The 12,940-nt window shown below is 36.1% G+C and overlaps 1 protein-coding gene across 3 annotated transcripts in view; it reads right to left on the bottom strand.

Annotated features, from left to right (window-relative positions):
• Positions 1–12,940, bottom strand: part of INVS (inversin) — a 223,785-nt gene that overhangs the window by 203,801 nt on the left and 7,044 nt on the right. For 2 of the 3 annotated variants that reach the window (XM_008518004.2, XM_070595260.1), the window contains exon 3: positions 3,284–3,450. The exons of the other annotated variant lie outside the window; for it this stretch is intronic. In XM_008518004.2, coding sequence (XP_008516226.2) covers positions 3,284–3,450 — 167 coding nt within the window. The remainder of the gene's footprint in view (positions 1–3,283; positions 3,451–12,940) is intronic. 3 annotated transcript variants of the gene reach the window in all.

The raw sequence follows: 12,940 nt of genomic DNA, 5'->3' as shown, positions 1-12,940 counted from the left end.
ATGTATTGCTGAATTCAGGTTGCCAAAATTTTGTTGAGGATTTTTGCATCTATGTTCATCAGCGATACTGGCCTGTAGTTTTCCTTTTTTGTGTTGTCCTTGTCAGGCTTTGGTATCAGAGTTATGTTGGCCTCGTAGAATATGTTAGGAAGCATTCCATCTTCCCTAATTTTTTGGAATAGCTTGAGAAAGATAGGTATTAAATCCTCTCTGAAAGTTTGGTAGAATTCCCCAGGGAATCCATCTCGTCCTGGGGTTTTATTCTTTGGGATGCTTTTGATTGCTGTTTCAATCTCTTTCCTTTTGATTGGTCTATTCAGATTGTCTGTTTCTTCTTGATTCAGCTTTGGGGGGGTTGTAAGAGTCTAAGAATTTATCCATTTCCTCGAGATTATCCATTTTGTTGGCATATAGTTTTTCATAGTATTCTCTTATAATCAGTTGTATTTCTGTGATGTCTGCTGTTATTTCTCCTCTTTCATTTCTGATTTTGTTTATCTGAGCTTTCTCTCTTTTTTTCTTTGTAAGTCTGGCTAGGAGTTTGTCAATTTTATTTATCTTCTCAAAGAACCAGCTCTTTGTTTCATTGATCCTTTTTACTGTCTTTTTTGTTTCAACAGCATTTATTTCTGCTCTGATTTTTATTATTTCTCTCCCCCTGCTGACTTTGGGCTTTGTTTGTTCTTCTTTTTCTAATTCAGTTAGGTGTAATTTGAGATTGCTTATTTGGGATTTTTCTTGTTTGTTAAGGTGTACCTGTTTTGCAATGAATTTCCCTCTTAATATGGCTTTTGCCGCATCCCATATGAGTTGGTATGGTATGTTATCATTTTCATTTGTCTCCAGATATTTTTTGATTTCTTCTTTAATTTCTTCAATGATCCATTGCTTGTTCAACAGCATCTTGTTTAGTCTCCACATCTTTGTCCCTTTCTCAGCTTTTTTCTTGTAATTAATTTCTAACTTTATAGCATTGTGATCAGAAAAGATGCTTGTTATTATCTTCTTAGATCTTCTTAAATTTATTGAGGCTTGCCTTGTTTCTCAACATACGGTCTATCCTTGAGAACGTTCTGTGCGCTCTTGAGAAGAATGTGTTTTCTGCTGTTTTGGGATGAAGTGTTCTATATATGTCTATTAAGTCGAACTGGTTTAGCTTTTCATTGCATTCCACTGTTTCCTTGTTGATTTTCTGTTTGGATGATCTATCCATTGATATGAGCGGAGTGTCAACATCCTCTACTATTACTGTGTTATTATTAATATCTTCTTTTAGGTTTGTTAATAGTTGCTTTATGAACTTTGGTGCTCCTGTGTTGGATGCATAGATATTTATAAATGTTATTTCTTCTTGATGGAGTGTCCCTTTGATCATTATATACTGCCCCTCTTTGTCTCTCTTTACTTGTCCTATCTTGAAGTCTACTTTGTCTGATATAAGTATTGCGACACCTGCTTTATTTTGTTTGCCATTAGCTTGGAGTATTGTCTTCCATCCCTTCACTTTGAGCCTGTGTTTGTCATTGGAGCTGAGATGTGTTTCCTGGAGGCAGCATATTGTTCAGTCTTAGTTCTTTGGACACACTTTCTGCTCCATTCTCCTTCTCTTCTCCTTCTTGAATACTTATAATTCTTATGTTGCATTTCCTAATTGAGTTGGATATTTCTCGAAGACTTTCTTCATTTCTTTTTAGTCTTAGTTCTCTCTCCTCTATCTGGAGAATTTCAACATGTCTATCTTGAATTGTGGTGATATGCTCCTCTATGATGTTCACTTGAGCATTTAGGGAATACGTATTTTGTTTTATCTCTTCCATCGTGTCTTTCATCTCTAATATTTCTGATTGATTCTTACTTTATAGTTTCAGTCTCTTTTGTTAAGTACCTCCTCAACTCGTTAAATTGTTTCTCTATGTTCTCTCTTACCTCTTTGAGTTTTTTGATGATAGCTATTTTGAATTCATTGTCATTTCGATTACATATTTCTGTGTCCTCAGGACTGAATTCTGGGTACTTGTTGTTTTCTCTCTGGTCTGGAGATTTGATATAGTGTTTGATATTGCTATAGGGGGTGGGTCGGATCTTACGCATCCTGATATTATTTGCTTGCAGTTACCACCTATTGTCACTGGGTGGGGGGTTCAAGAGCAGCATATTCTGAGCCTTCTGCCTTCAGCTGAGATGCCAGACAGTGGAATGGGAGGGGGCAGCTAGAGGGAGGGGTGCTTTCTCCTGTGTGCTCTCTGGGCTTTCTTGTTCTGCTTTTGCTGATCTCCTGGGCTGTTGGCTTGAGGAAGTCACCCCCCCCCCCCTCCGCAAAAGCTCTCACCCCAGTAGAGGTCTTCCCTCTAGGCCACATGGGACCTCAGAGGTCCTTGATGTTCCCGCAAACGAACATCCCCTCCCCTCTTCCTTCCCTCATGGAGCCTCCCACGGTCGCAGATTGCAGTCTTTAGGGGAGGGAGTGAAGTTCTCTCTTACCCCATTGCAGCTTCTCTGAGGGGGGCTCCAGCCTCTCCACCCTCCATCGTATGGCCGCATGTCTCTCTGACATTTTTGTGTTGTGTTAGGATGTCCTCTGTTGGAGTATGGATGCCCCTTTTCATTGTATGTTGGAGGGGAGAGAATCCTGGGCAAGTTCACTCTGCCATGATGCTGCCCATTTTACTTTTTTGATATGTTTAATCTTAAAAGTCCGAGTTCTTGATAATGCCTTTAAAAACTTGAAATCATTGATACTGGCAATATAATTTTAAATTTTTTAAAAGTTGAAAATACATTCATAAAATCAAGTTCTTTTATGCCCCTTAAGGCCACATATTTTAAGAGAAACTACAACTTTTATTGTAAAAGTAATAGTCATAAAGGAAAAAATATTAAGCAGTGAAAATACAAAAACTTATATATAGTCTCAATATTTAAACCCAACCACTACTAATATGTTAGTGTTTTTTCTTTTTGGTGTTTGCTCTTTCCTCATGTACAAATTGATTTGTAATATAGTTTAATCATACTGTACATATATTTTGATTGCATCTCCTCGACTTAAGCTTATATCATAAAGTAAATTCCATTGTTCAAGGAACTTGGATAAGTTAATTCAGCCACTGATGGTCATCTGTGCTTTACTCTCTACAGTTTAAAGACTGTTTTTAGAGAAAACATATGAAACTAAGAGTCACATGCTTGTGATTTCTTTATCATCTGTCTATTGCACAGTCCCATTAATCAACTAACAAATATCACATAAAAGGTTTACTCTCAAAGTGATTTTACTTCTCACCTTTTGAGCTGCAAGATGGAGGGCTGTTCTCTGGCTATGGTCAGTTTTATTAACATTTGCTCCTGCCTTCAGGAGAGCATCTGCACAATCCAGTCTGTCGGCCAACACACAATACATAAGTGGTGTTCTTCCAAATTGATCTTCTTTGTCTTTAAGGGAAGAGTTTCCTATGTGTACAAGAAACAGATAGCAACACTTGATAATTGTTGTTGTTACTACTAATATAACTAGGAGCTGTGATTACTAAGTGTTTATTATCAAGTACTGTGCTAAATGTGTTAAATATATTGTCTTATTTTTACTTACCCTATGAGGTAGATATTTACCACCCCATATTACAGGAAACTGAGATTCAGAGATGTTAAGTAACCAGTTTACATTCACACTGAAAGTAGGCGGTGGGGCTAGAATTCAAACTGATTTTCTTAACTACTATGTTATGCTGAATTAACATTTTGAGATATGGAGCTGGTTATTTTCCTCCCTCACTCCTTTCTTTTGTCAACAAATACTTATTTAGTGCAGATCATACACTAGGCATTGTAGTATGTTTTTATGAGAGATACAAAAGTGAATCATGATTGACTTCTCATTTTAGACAACATGGAGCAATTGCATACTACCCTGATCTTCCTGCTAATTACAACTAAAAACTCCAGGCAAAATACATGAAACATGGAGAAAAGAAGACAGACTGGCTAGGGACTATGGGACTCAGGGAACAACCTGATGGTGAGGTCCCTGAAAAAAAAAATTTTTTTTTCGCCTCCTATATAGAGCTAGCCTGCAGTAGCCCACAACCAGAAACACCAATGAGCACAGATATGAAGTTCCCCAAGAGGCCCTCTCTCTCCAGTCAAAACATTGAGAAGAGCATAGCCCTGCAGGAGTTAACTCTTTTGACTATACCGACTCTACTCCAAGCACACACAACAAAAGAAACTGCACCTCTCTTCTCCGCCATTGGGTACTGCAGACTGTGCAGAAGAGCCCTGTGAACCATCACACTCTGAATTAAGCAAAGGATTGCAATGAGGTGGTACCTTACTCATTCCTAACTAGAGTGGGGGAGGATTACAGAGAGGAGGAAGCTAGAGAAAGCAATTCTCTAACTTGGTGCATGGAATCATGGACAACTCTGGGTAGCCCATGTGTGAAACTGACCAAAATCAAAATAGCAAAGCTTTGAGAATTGAACTATGGGTAGAATACTACCCAGGTTCTAAATTGGCCTGGGTAGCAAGGAAATGGGGCAAACCAGAAGTGCATACAAGAGCTCTGAAAACTAACTTGACATTTGAATCACCATCCACAAAACTGGAACAAAATGTTCATCCTAAACTTAAACAGATTGTCAGTCTACTAAAATAAGAGATTTAAATAGAATTTAGAGTCTCATAACATAATACACAAAATGTCCAAGAGATAATCCAAAATTACTAGACAAACCAAGAGTCAGGAAAATATTAAACAAGAAAAGACAATCAATAGGCACAAACACTGTGATGATACAGATAGTAGAATTATCTGACAAGGATTTTAAAGCAATTATCATAAAGATAATCTGACAAGTAATTATTAACACTCTCAAGACAAATGGAAAAATACAAAGTGTTAAGCAAAGAAAGAGAAAATGTAAAGATGAACCAAAAGAAAATTTTAGAATAATAAACACTTAATAAATAAGTAAATAACCAAAATAAAAACCTCACTGAATAGCCTCAATAGCAAAATGGAGATGACAGAAGAATCACTCAGCTTGATGATAGACCAATATAAAGTATTCAATCTGAACAACTGAAAGAATACATAGAAACAAAAAGAACAATAAGGACAATAACAAAGGATCTACCATTCATATCATCAGAGTCCCAGAAAAAGAGGAAAAAGAATGAAGGGCTGAACACATATGCGAAGGAATAATGGCTAGAAATGGTCCAATTTGGTGCAAAACACAAACCTACAGATTTAAGAAGCTGAGCAAAGCTCAAACAGAACAAACCCAAAGAAATCTATGCTGAGTCAATCATAATCAAATTTCTGAAAACCAAAGATAAAGAGAAAAATCATGAAAGCTGCCAGAGAGAAACAACATATTATCTATAATACATACATGAGAATTCGAATGACAGTGTATTTCACATAAGAAACTATGGAGGCCAGAAAGCAATGACACATTTTTCAAGTTTTGGGGGAGGTGGAGAGGAGATCTGTCAACTCCAAATTTTATATCCAATGCTTGCCTAGGGCTGGGGATGGGGACGTGTTTGAGGGGACATAGTTAAACGGTATAGAATTTCTTTTTGGGGTAATGAAATTATTCTAAAATCAATTGTGGTGATGTTTGCACAACTCTGTGAATATACAAAAACCATCGAATTGTACACTTTATGTTGGTGAATTGCATGGTATATATGTATGGTAAATCTCAGTAAAGTTGTTACAAAAGCCCCACTACATATAAATTAAAGTGAAATATAAAAACATTCAAGAAATGCAGAGAAAGACAGGAAAGGGAAAAAAGAGGAATGAAAAACAGAGGGAACAAACAGTAAACACATAATAAAATGGAAATCTTAAATCCTAACATCAATAATTACATTAAAGGTAAATGTTATAAACACACCAATAAAAAGACAGAGATGGATAAAAAAAGAGGACCCAACTATATGCTGACATAAAAAACTCACTTGAAATATAATGACATAAGTAGGTTAAAAGTAAAAGAATGAGCACAAATATACCATATACTTTTGATTGGTAAACACTAATCAAAAGAAAGCTGGAGTGACTATATTAATATCTGATAAAGTAGACTTCAGAGCAAAGATAATTACCAGTGTCAAATAGAAAAGGGTCAGTTCACCAAAATACATGACAATCCTAAATGTGTATGTACCAAACCACAGAGCTTCAAAATACATGTAGCAAAAACTGATAGAATTGAAAGAAACACTTGAAAAATTCACAATTATAGTTGGTAACTTCAACTTTCCCCTGTCAATAATTGTTTGAACCCAAGAATAAAAATCAGCAAGGATAGAGAACAACTGAATACCACCATAAAGCAGTAGGATATAAATGATATTCATTGAACATGTCACCCAGCAACAGTCTTTTAAAACATCCATAGGATATTCACCAAAATAGACCATATATTGAGTCATAATACAAATGTTAACAGATTTAAAGAAGTGAAGTCATACACAGTATGTTCTCTGACAATATGTAATTAAACTAGAAGTCAATAATAGGAAGATAATGGGAAATCATCGAATATTTGAGAATTAAGCAACACATATGCAATCCGTGGATTAAAGAGACAATCTCAAGGGAAGCTGAAAATCATTAAATGAATGAAAACAAAAATACTGTTGTAAGGTTCCTACCCTACACATGAGGGGGGCTTAGAAGGAAATATACAGCATTGAGTACATGTCTTAGAATAGAAGAATAGTTTCAAATTAATGATCTATGCTTCTCCCTTAGGACACTAAAAAGAGAAGAGCATATTTAACCCGAAACAAGCAGAGAAAGTACATAATAAAGATAAGAGCAATGAAATTAAAATCAGAAAAACACTAGAGAAAAAAATCAATGAAGCTAAACGTTGGTTCCCAGAAAATATCAATAAAATTGATAAATCTCTAATCAGATTGATCATTAAAAACAGAGCAGATAGAAATTTCTAACATCAGGAATGAAAGTGGGAACATCACTACAGAGCCTGCAGACATTAAAAGGAAAATATGGGAATATTACAACCAATTTCATTCTCATAAATCCACAATTTAAGTTAAACGGCAAAAAAATAGCCACATAGATCAATAGGACAGAATTGAGAGTACAGAAACAGACTCATATATATGATCAACTGATTTTTGACACAGCTGCAAAGGCAAACCAATGGACAGTCTCTTAAACAAATGGTGCTAGAAAAAGTGGACATCCATATGCAAAACCAAAAAACAAATAAACCAAAAACTCACAACCTATACTTTTCACCACATGCAAAAGTTATCTCAATCAAAAACTGAAATGTAAAACCTCTATAACTATACAAAACTTTTAAAACAAACAAATGTGAAAATCTCTTTAACTTTGGGTTAGGCAGAGATTTCTTAGATATGATACCAGAGAACAATTCATAAAAAAATTGATAAAATCGATTTCATCCAAATTATAAACTCTATTTGAAAGACACTGTTAAGAAAATAAAAAGACAAGCCACAAAATGGGAGAAAATATTTGCAAAACACCTATCTATAAAGCCTTCTATCCAGAATAAAGAACTATTACAAGTAAATAGTTAAATGATAAGGAAATTAAAATATTTGAACAGGCATTTCACCACATAAACATATGAAAAGATGCTTAACATCATTAATACATAGGGAAGTGAAAATTCAAACCACAATGTGATGCCATTACACTTCTATTAGAATGGTTAAAACCAAACCAAAACTAAAAACAAACCTGACAATACCAAATGCTGCTAAGGATGTAGGACAACTAGAACTCTCAGACATCACTGGTAAGAATACAACATGGTATAGCCACTACGGAAAACTGTCAGTTTCTTATAAAGTTAAACATACACTTACTATATGGCCCAATAATCTCTCTCCTAGGTGTTTTACTCAGGAGAAATAAAAGCACGAAAGCTTATGTTCACATAAAAACCTGTATTTGGATGTTTATGGAAGCTTCATTCACAATTGCCAAAAACTGGAAACATCTCAGTTGTCCTTCAACTGGAAAATGACAATAGAGACTGCATACATCCATACAATGGACTACTGCTCAGCAATAAAAAGGAATGAAGTACTGATACACTCAACAACATGGAAAAATCTCAAATGCGTTACGCTAAGTAAAGAACTCAGTCACAAAGGGTACGTACTGTGCGGTGCATTTACATAGCATTCTGGAACAGGTGTAAGTACAGAGAAATCAGACCGGTGCTTACCGGGGGCTGGGATGTGGGGAGGGACTGATTATAAAGGGACATGGGGAAATTTGGGGTGTGATGGAATTGTTCTATATCTTGATTGCGGTGGCGATTACAGGATTAGATATTTGTCAAAATTAAATAACTGCACACTAAAAGGGGTGAAACGTACAGTATTTACTGTATTAGACCTCAATAAACTTTACTTAAAAACAGTAACAACAACAGATACCCATGGCTCCAGCCATCCACTTGAAATGAAAAAATTTTGCTCCTTTCATCACAGATAGTGACAAGGTAGTCACATACTAGCTGAAGGTCATCATGGATGAGTTGAGCATGAGGGAAGCCAGTTACTTCTGAGGTGTTTTGGCATGAACTCTGCTAACGGAAAAGAAAGCTGACCAAATGAAATCTTTTCTCTGGGGAAAAATACATGCTAGCTGACACAAGAAAAAGTGTCACATTTTTGTCTGAGTTGTTTTGTGCCTGAAACTAAGCTACTGTTTTAGCTCTAAAGATTTCAAAATATATTTAAATATATGTAAATTGGGACCCAGAGTACTTTATAGCTTCTTAAATAACTCACTTTGCTAATCCACATTTCCATGTATCCTGGTAATAGAGCGAGAAAGGTCGTTGCTCTTGAAATTTGAAAGAGCCTGACAAATATATTCAGATTGTGTATAACTCCTGGAGGAGACAGGTGTTCTTTTCAGATTCTGGGTTTTGAAGATGGAGGCAAGTTTTGCATTTGATTCAACATACCTGATTCTAGAAGCCCCTGTGCACAAATCTTCTGAGTGCCAGTATTACTCTCTCCACAAGGGCCTCCAATATATAATCCGGAAGACCCCAGAGATTATATTTATTTATTTATGTATTTACAGATAAGGACTCATTTAAAACCAAACTCATCAATAGAACTAAAACTTATTACAAGTAGCATGTTCCTTTATCATTTGAGTCCTTCTTGAGTCAAAGTGGTACTTACAGAAAATATGATGTAATAAGGCTAGTCTCAAGGTGTCTTTCATGATTATAGGGCACTCTCAACCGGCATCTCATCTTAGTGTTAAGCAAAGACAGTAGTGCCTAGTATTAGCAAGATGATGGTGATTCATATTATAATTTCCCCTAGAGTTGAACTCCTCCTTGGAAGCTTTAGTAAAAGAAAGAATGTAGGAACTGTGGTCACAAGAACAAATGTTGCGAAATGGAGGCAGTCATCACATATTGGGACAATCCTAACTGATTGGGCTTCTCAGAGCCAAAGTGAAGTCAGCACCTCTACCTCCTAGAAGAGACAACATCAGGCCAATTGCTATGTTCTTCCCAATCTGCTGTAAGATATGTGAAACTTCACGCCTTCTCTTCAACCCCTGACACACTTGTGTTTTTGTGTGACTAGTATTTACTTCCCAACACAGAAGATTTAATTGGGTCATGTCAGCAAAACCCAGTATGCTGTGTCTATGAGCCAAAATTTGTGTATGTGAGGAAACTGAAAGCATGGAGCCCCTATTCTTGATTCGAAAAAGCTGCATTCAGCCTCAGTTGGGTCCGTTTTGAGTAGCTTTAGGAGGATAGTGGCTTTCTGGCTGTGTCTAAGTAGTGAGGGTCCCATCAGGTTCTGGGCTTCCTGGCTTTAAGAGAGTAACTGAGACAGGCCTGTGCCTTTATCTACACCCTACTTCCTCCCTCCTTAGTTTCCCCAATTATAACATCCAGCCAATACCTGTCCAGCCTACACAATAGCTTATTTTGATGACTAAGTGAAATGATTTATTGTCTGGAAGTGTTTTGTAACTGCAACATGTTGTACAAATGTAGGGCTTACGATGTCAACTAACATTCAGTGGATAGTAATGCACTTAAATTGCATTCCTGTCAGGAATAGCTAATATAGGGTGCAGCTGGCTGGTGTGCTGTGTTGTTTTAATTATTCTGGCAACTGTGAAGACAGCCTCTAATCCATGACCAATTGGTGCTTGCTTAACTGGGGCTGGCATTCTGCATGTGCTCATCTGAACATAGCTCAGAAAGCTGAGCTGGAACCACGACTGGAAAGCCACTGCTCTACTGCATTCGGTTATTTTAAGGTCAGTTGAAGCAGAAGAGTCTGTATGGTTCATGGACTGGTATGTGCAGAAACCAGAGCTCCAACTCTAGCAGTTAGAGAAAATGTCTGTCACTCGTAGTGACAGTTGCACCCGTTTACACAACAGCTACAGTGCCATACTGTCCAACAGGAGTCAACCCAGCCTTCTCTACTGCTGTCTTATTTGCTTGTTCTAAAATGTCACTTCTGTGTGGCATCAAAGATGTATTCATTTGCTTTTGTCTACTTCTTCACACCTTTCGTATTGTCACAATCTTGGGAAGGCATTTGTGGTCATCTACAAAAGATCTTCTTACTGTTCTAGAGGCAACATGGGAACAACAGAAAGAATACAGGATTCATAATTAAATGACCTGGTCTGAGTCACAACTATGCATTTATTAGCTATGCAACTAAATTGCTTCACTTCTGAGTCTCAGTGTACTAACATAGAAGATGAGAGTAATAATAATAACATGGGACATGTTATATTTTGAGGGCATTTGAGATTTCACAAAACATTTTTACATGCTATCTTATTATAATCGTTGAGGTATCTTAAAATATTTATACTCGTTGCTTTGAAATTATCATAGGTCTTAGATTTGCCACTAGATCTTGCTATTTAATGTATTAATAAAAAAATGATGGCAGGTATATGGCTATATCCAATTTTAAAATACTTTGATAACTATATTTCAATATAACTGATTTACTTTGGATTCCCATATATTATATTTAAGCTTTTAAGAATATGTTTCTGAAAAGAAGTCTATAAACTTCACCAGATTGCCAAAAGGGCCTGTAGCACAAAGTTAAGAAAAATCCAATCTAGATAACCATTAGTTTATCAGTCACGATTTAGAAATAATCAGTTCTTTCTTTCCTGTCTTTCTCATTCTCTATGTATTCATACGTACAAATGTGCACGTGTATGCAGAAACATCTACCCACATATGGAGGCCCCAAAAACATGGGCTTTGGACTCGGACTTCCAAGCTTTAATGTCAGTTCTGCTACTTATCAGACAAGTTACTTAATCTCTCTGCACCTCGGTTTCCTCACCTATGAAATCAGCGTGATAGAGTACCCAAAGCTCTTTGTAGTGTTTTGCTATTAAATGGGTTCATGAGCTGCAAAACACTTAATACAGTGCCTGGCACATGTATCATAACTTTATGAATGTTGACTAATTTTATTCCTGTTATTAGTATGGATACATATGCACGTAAGTATATTTATAAACACATATGTATATAAGCAAGCATTTATAAACTATTTAATGACCCTGACATTTAAGGTCAGGGTTGAGGTAAAGGAAGAAGTCAACTGAAATAATGTCACTACTCTTCACTTATGAGGCTCCTTGCCACACCTAACTACTCTGTTGGGAGACATAAACAAAGAGGGAAAATGATTCAGAGAGATTTATACTGGCTCAAAACATGGACAGGGGAACAAAAGTTGTAATAGAATCAGAATGGTCACTTTACCACTGCAAACAACCCCAGACACTGTTAGCAGTAATGACAACATCAATCATCACACACTGGGAATATTTACAAATTATTTTGCTTGGTTTTCACAAAGAGAACTATCATTTTTCATAGCATTTAGTGCCTTTTCATTCTGAGACATTTCTGCAACTATGTGAGACGAATATTTTCCTGTAAGTCCAACTTGATATAACAATAACAGTGATAAGGTTTTATTTATTGTCTATGTGTCAGGTCCAACGCTAGATATTTTATGGCCATTGTCTCATTTAACTCTCACACAAGCAAAGTATTATGATCTACAGTTTACAGATAAGGAAACTGAGGCTCAAAAAGATTAAGCGGCTTGGTCAAGGTAATACAGCTAATAAATGACAAAGCCAGAGCTCAAAATTCAGGTTTATTGGACTCTAAAATCCATATCCTTTGTACTACACTACACTGTATAGTATTAAAATGAATCTACTAAACTCTGTTATTGACTATGTGTCTGGTATTCAATCAAATTATTTGAGTTTGATGTTAAAAGAAAAAGCTACATATCTATAAATGATAATCATAGCACATAAGGATTTTACCATGTATGTTTATGTTTTTAGGGCCCAGGACTGAGCCCTAATTCATCTGAATCCAAGATGTAGTGAGTTATGTTAAAACATTAATCCATTGTACTAGGTTAAACATTAAGAATTGAGACTAAAATGATGTCTCATTCAGGGAAAGCCTCTTCACTCCTCCTCCAGGACAATGGGTAGCACAGAAAGTGTTCGATTTAATTAGTTGTGTATGTAGAAAGAGATGCTCATGTGTTTCCATGGAGTCAAACACATCACTGACATACTTCTCCATGGAAACAGAGAAGGGAAAACAGAAAATGCTAAAGTGAATGAATTCACTGAGCAGTTGGTGAGCAAAGATTGAAGAAAAAAAAATCATCTGTAGTACCATGTTACTAGTTTAGAAAAGAGACACAGGATATATTTAGAAATCATCACACACGTCCTACATAAGAGAATGTACAAGATACATTGAAATTTAAGATGAAACAGTATTATTTTAGTAGGAATATACAAATGTTGAAAAACATCATAGAGCAAAGGTATTACTGT

The sequence above is a fragment of the Equus przewalskii genome, chromosome 26 (assembly GCF_037783145.1).
Source record: "Equus przewalskii isolate Varuska chromosome 26, EquPr2, whole genome shotgun sequence".
Classification (NCBI taxonomy): Eukaryota; Metazoa; Chordata; class Mammalia; order Perissodactyla; family Equidae; genus Equus; species Equus przewalskii.
The sequence above is the reverse complement of the archived record's forward strand: the minus strand, read 5'-3'. Positions and strand labels throughout refer to the sequence as shown.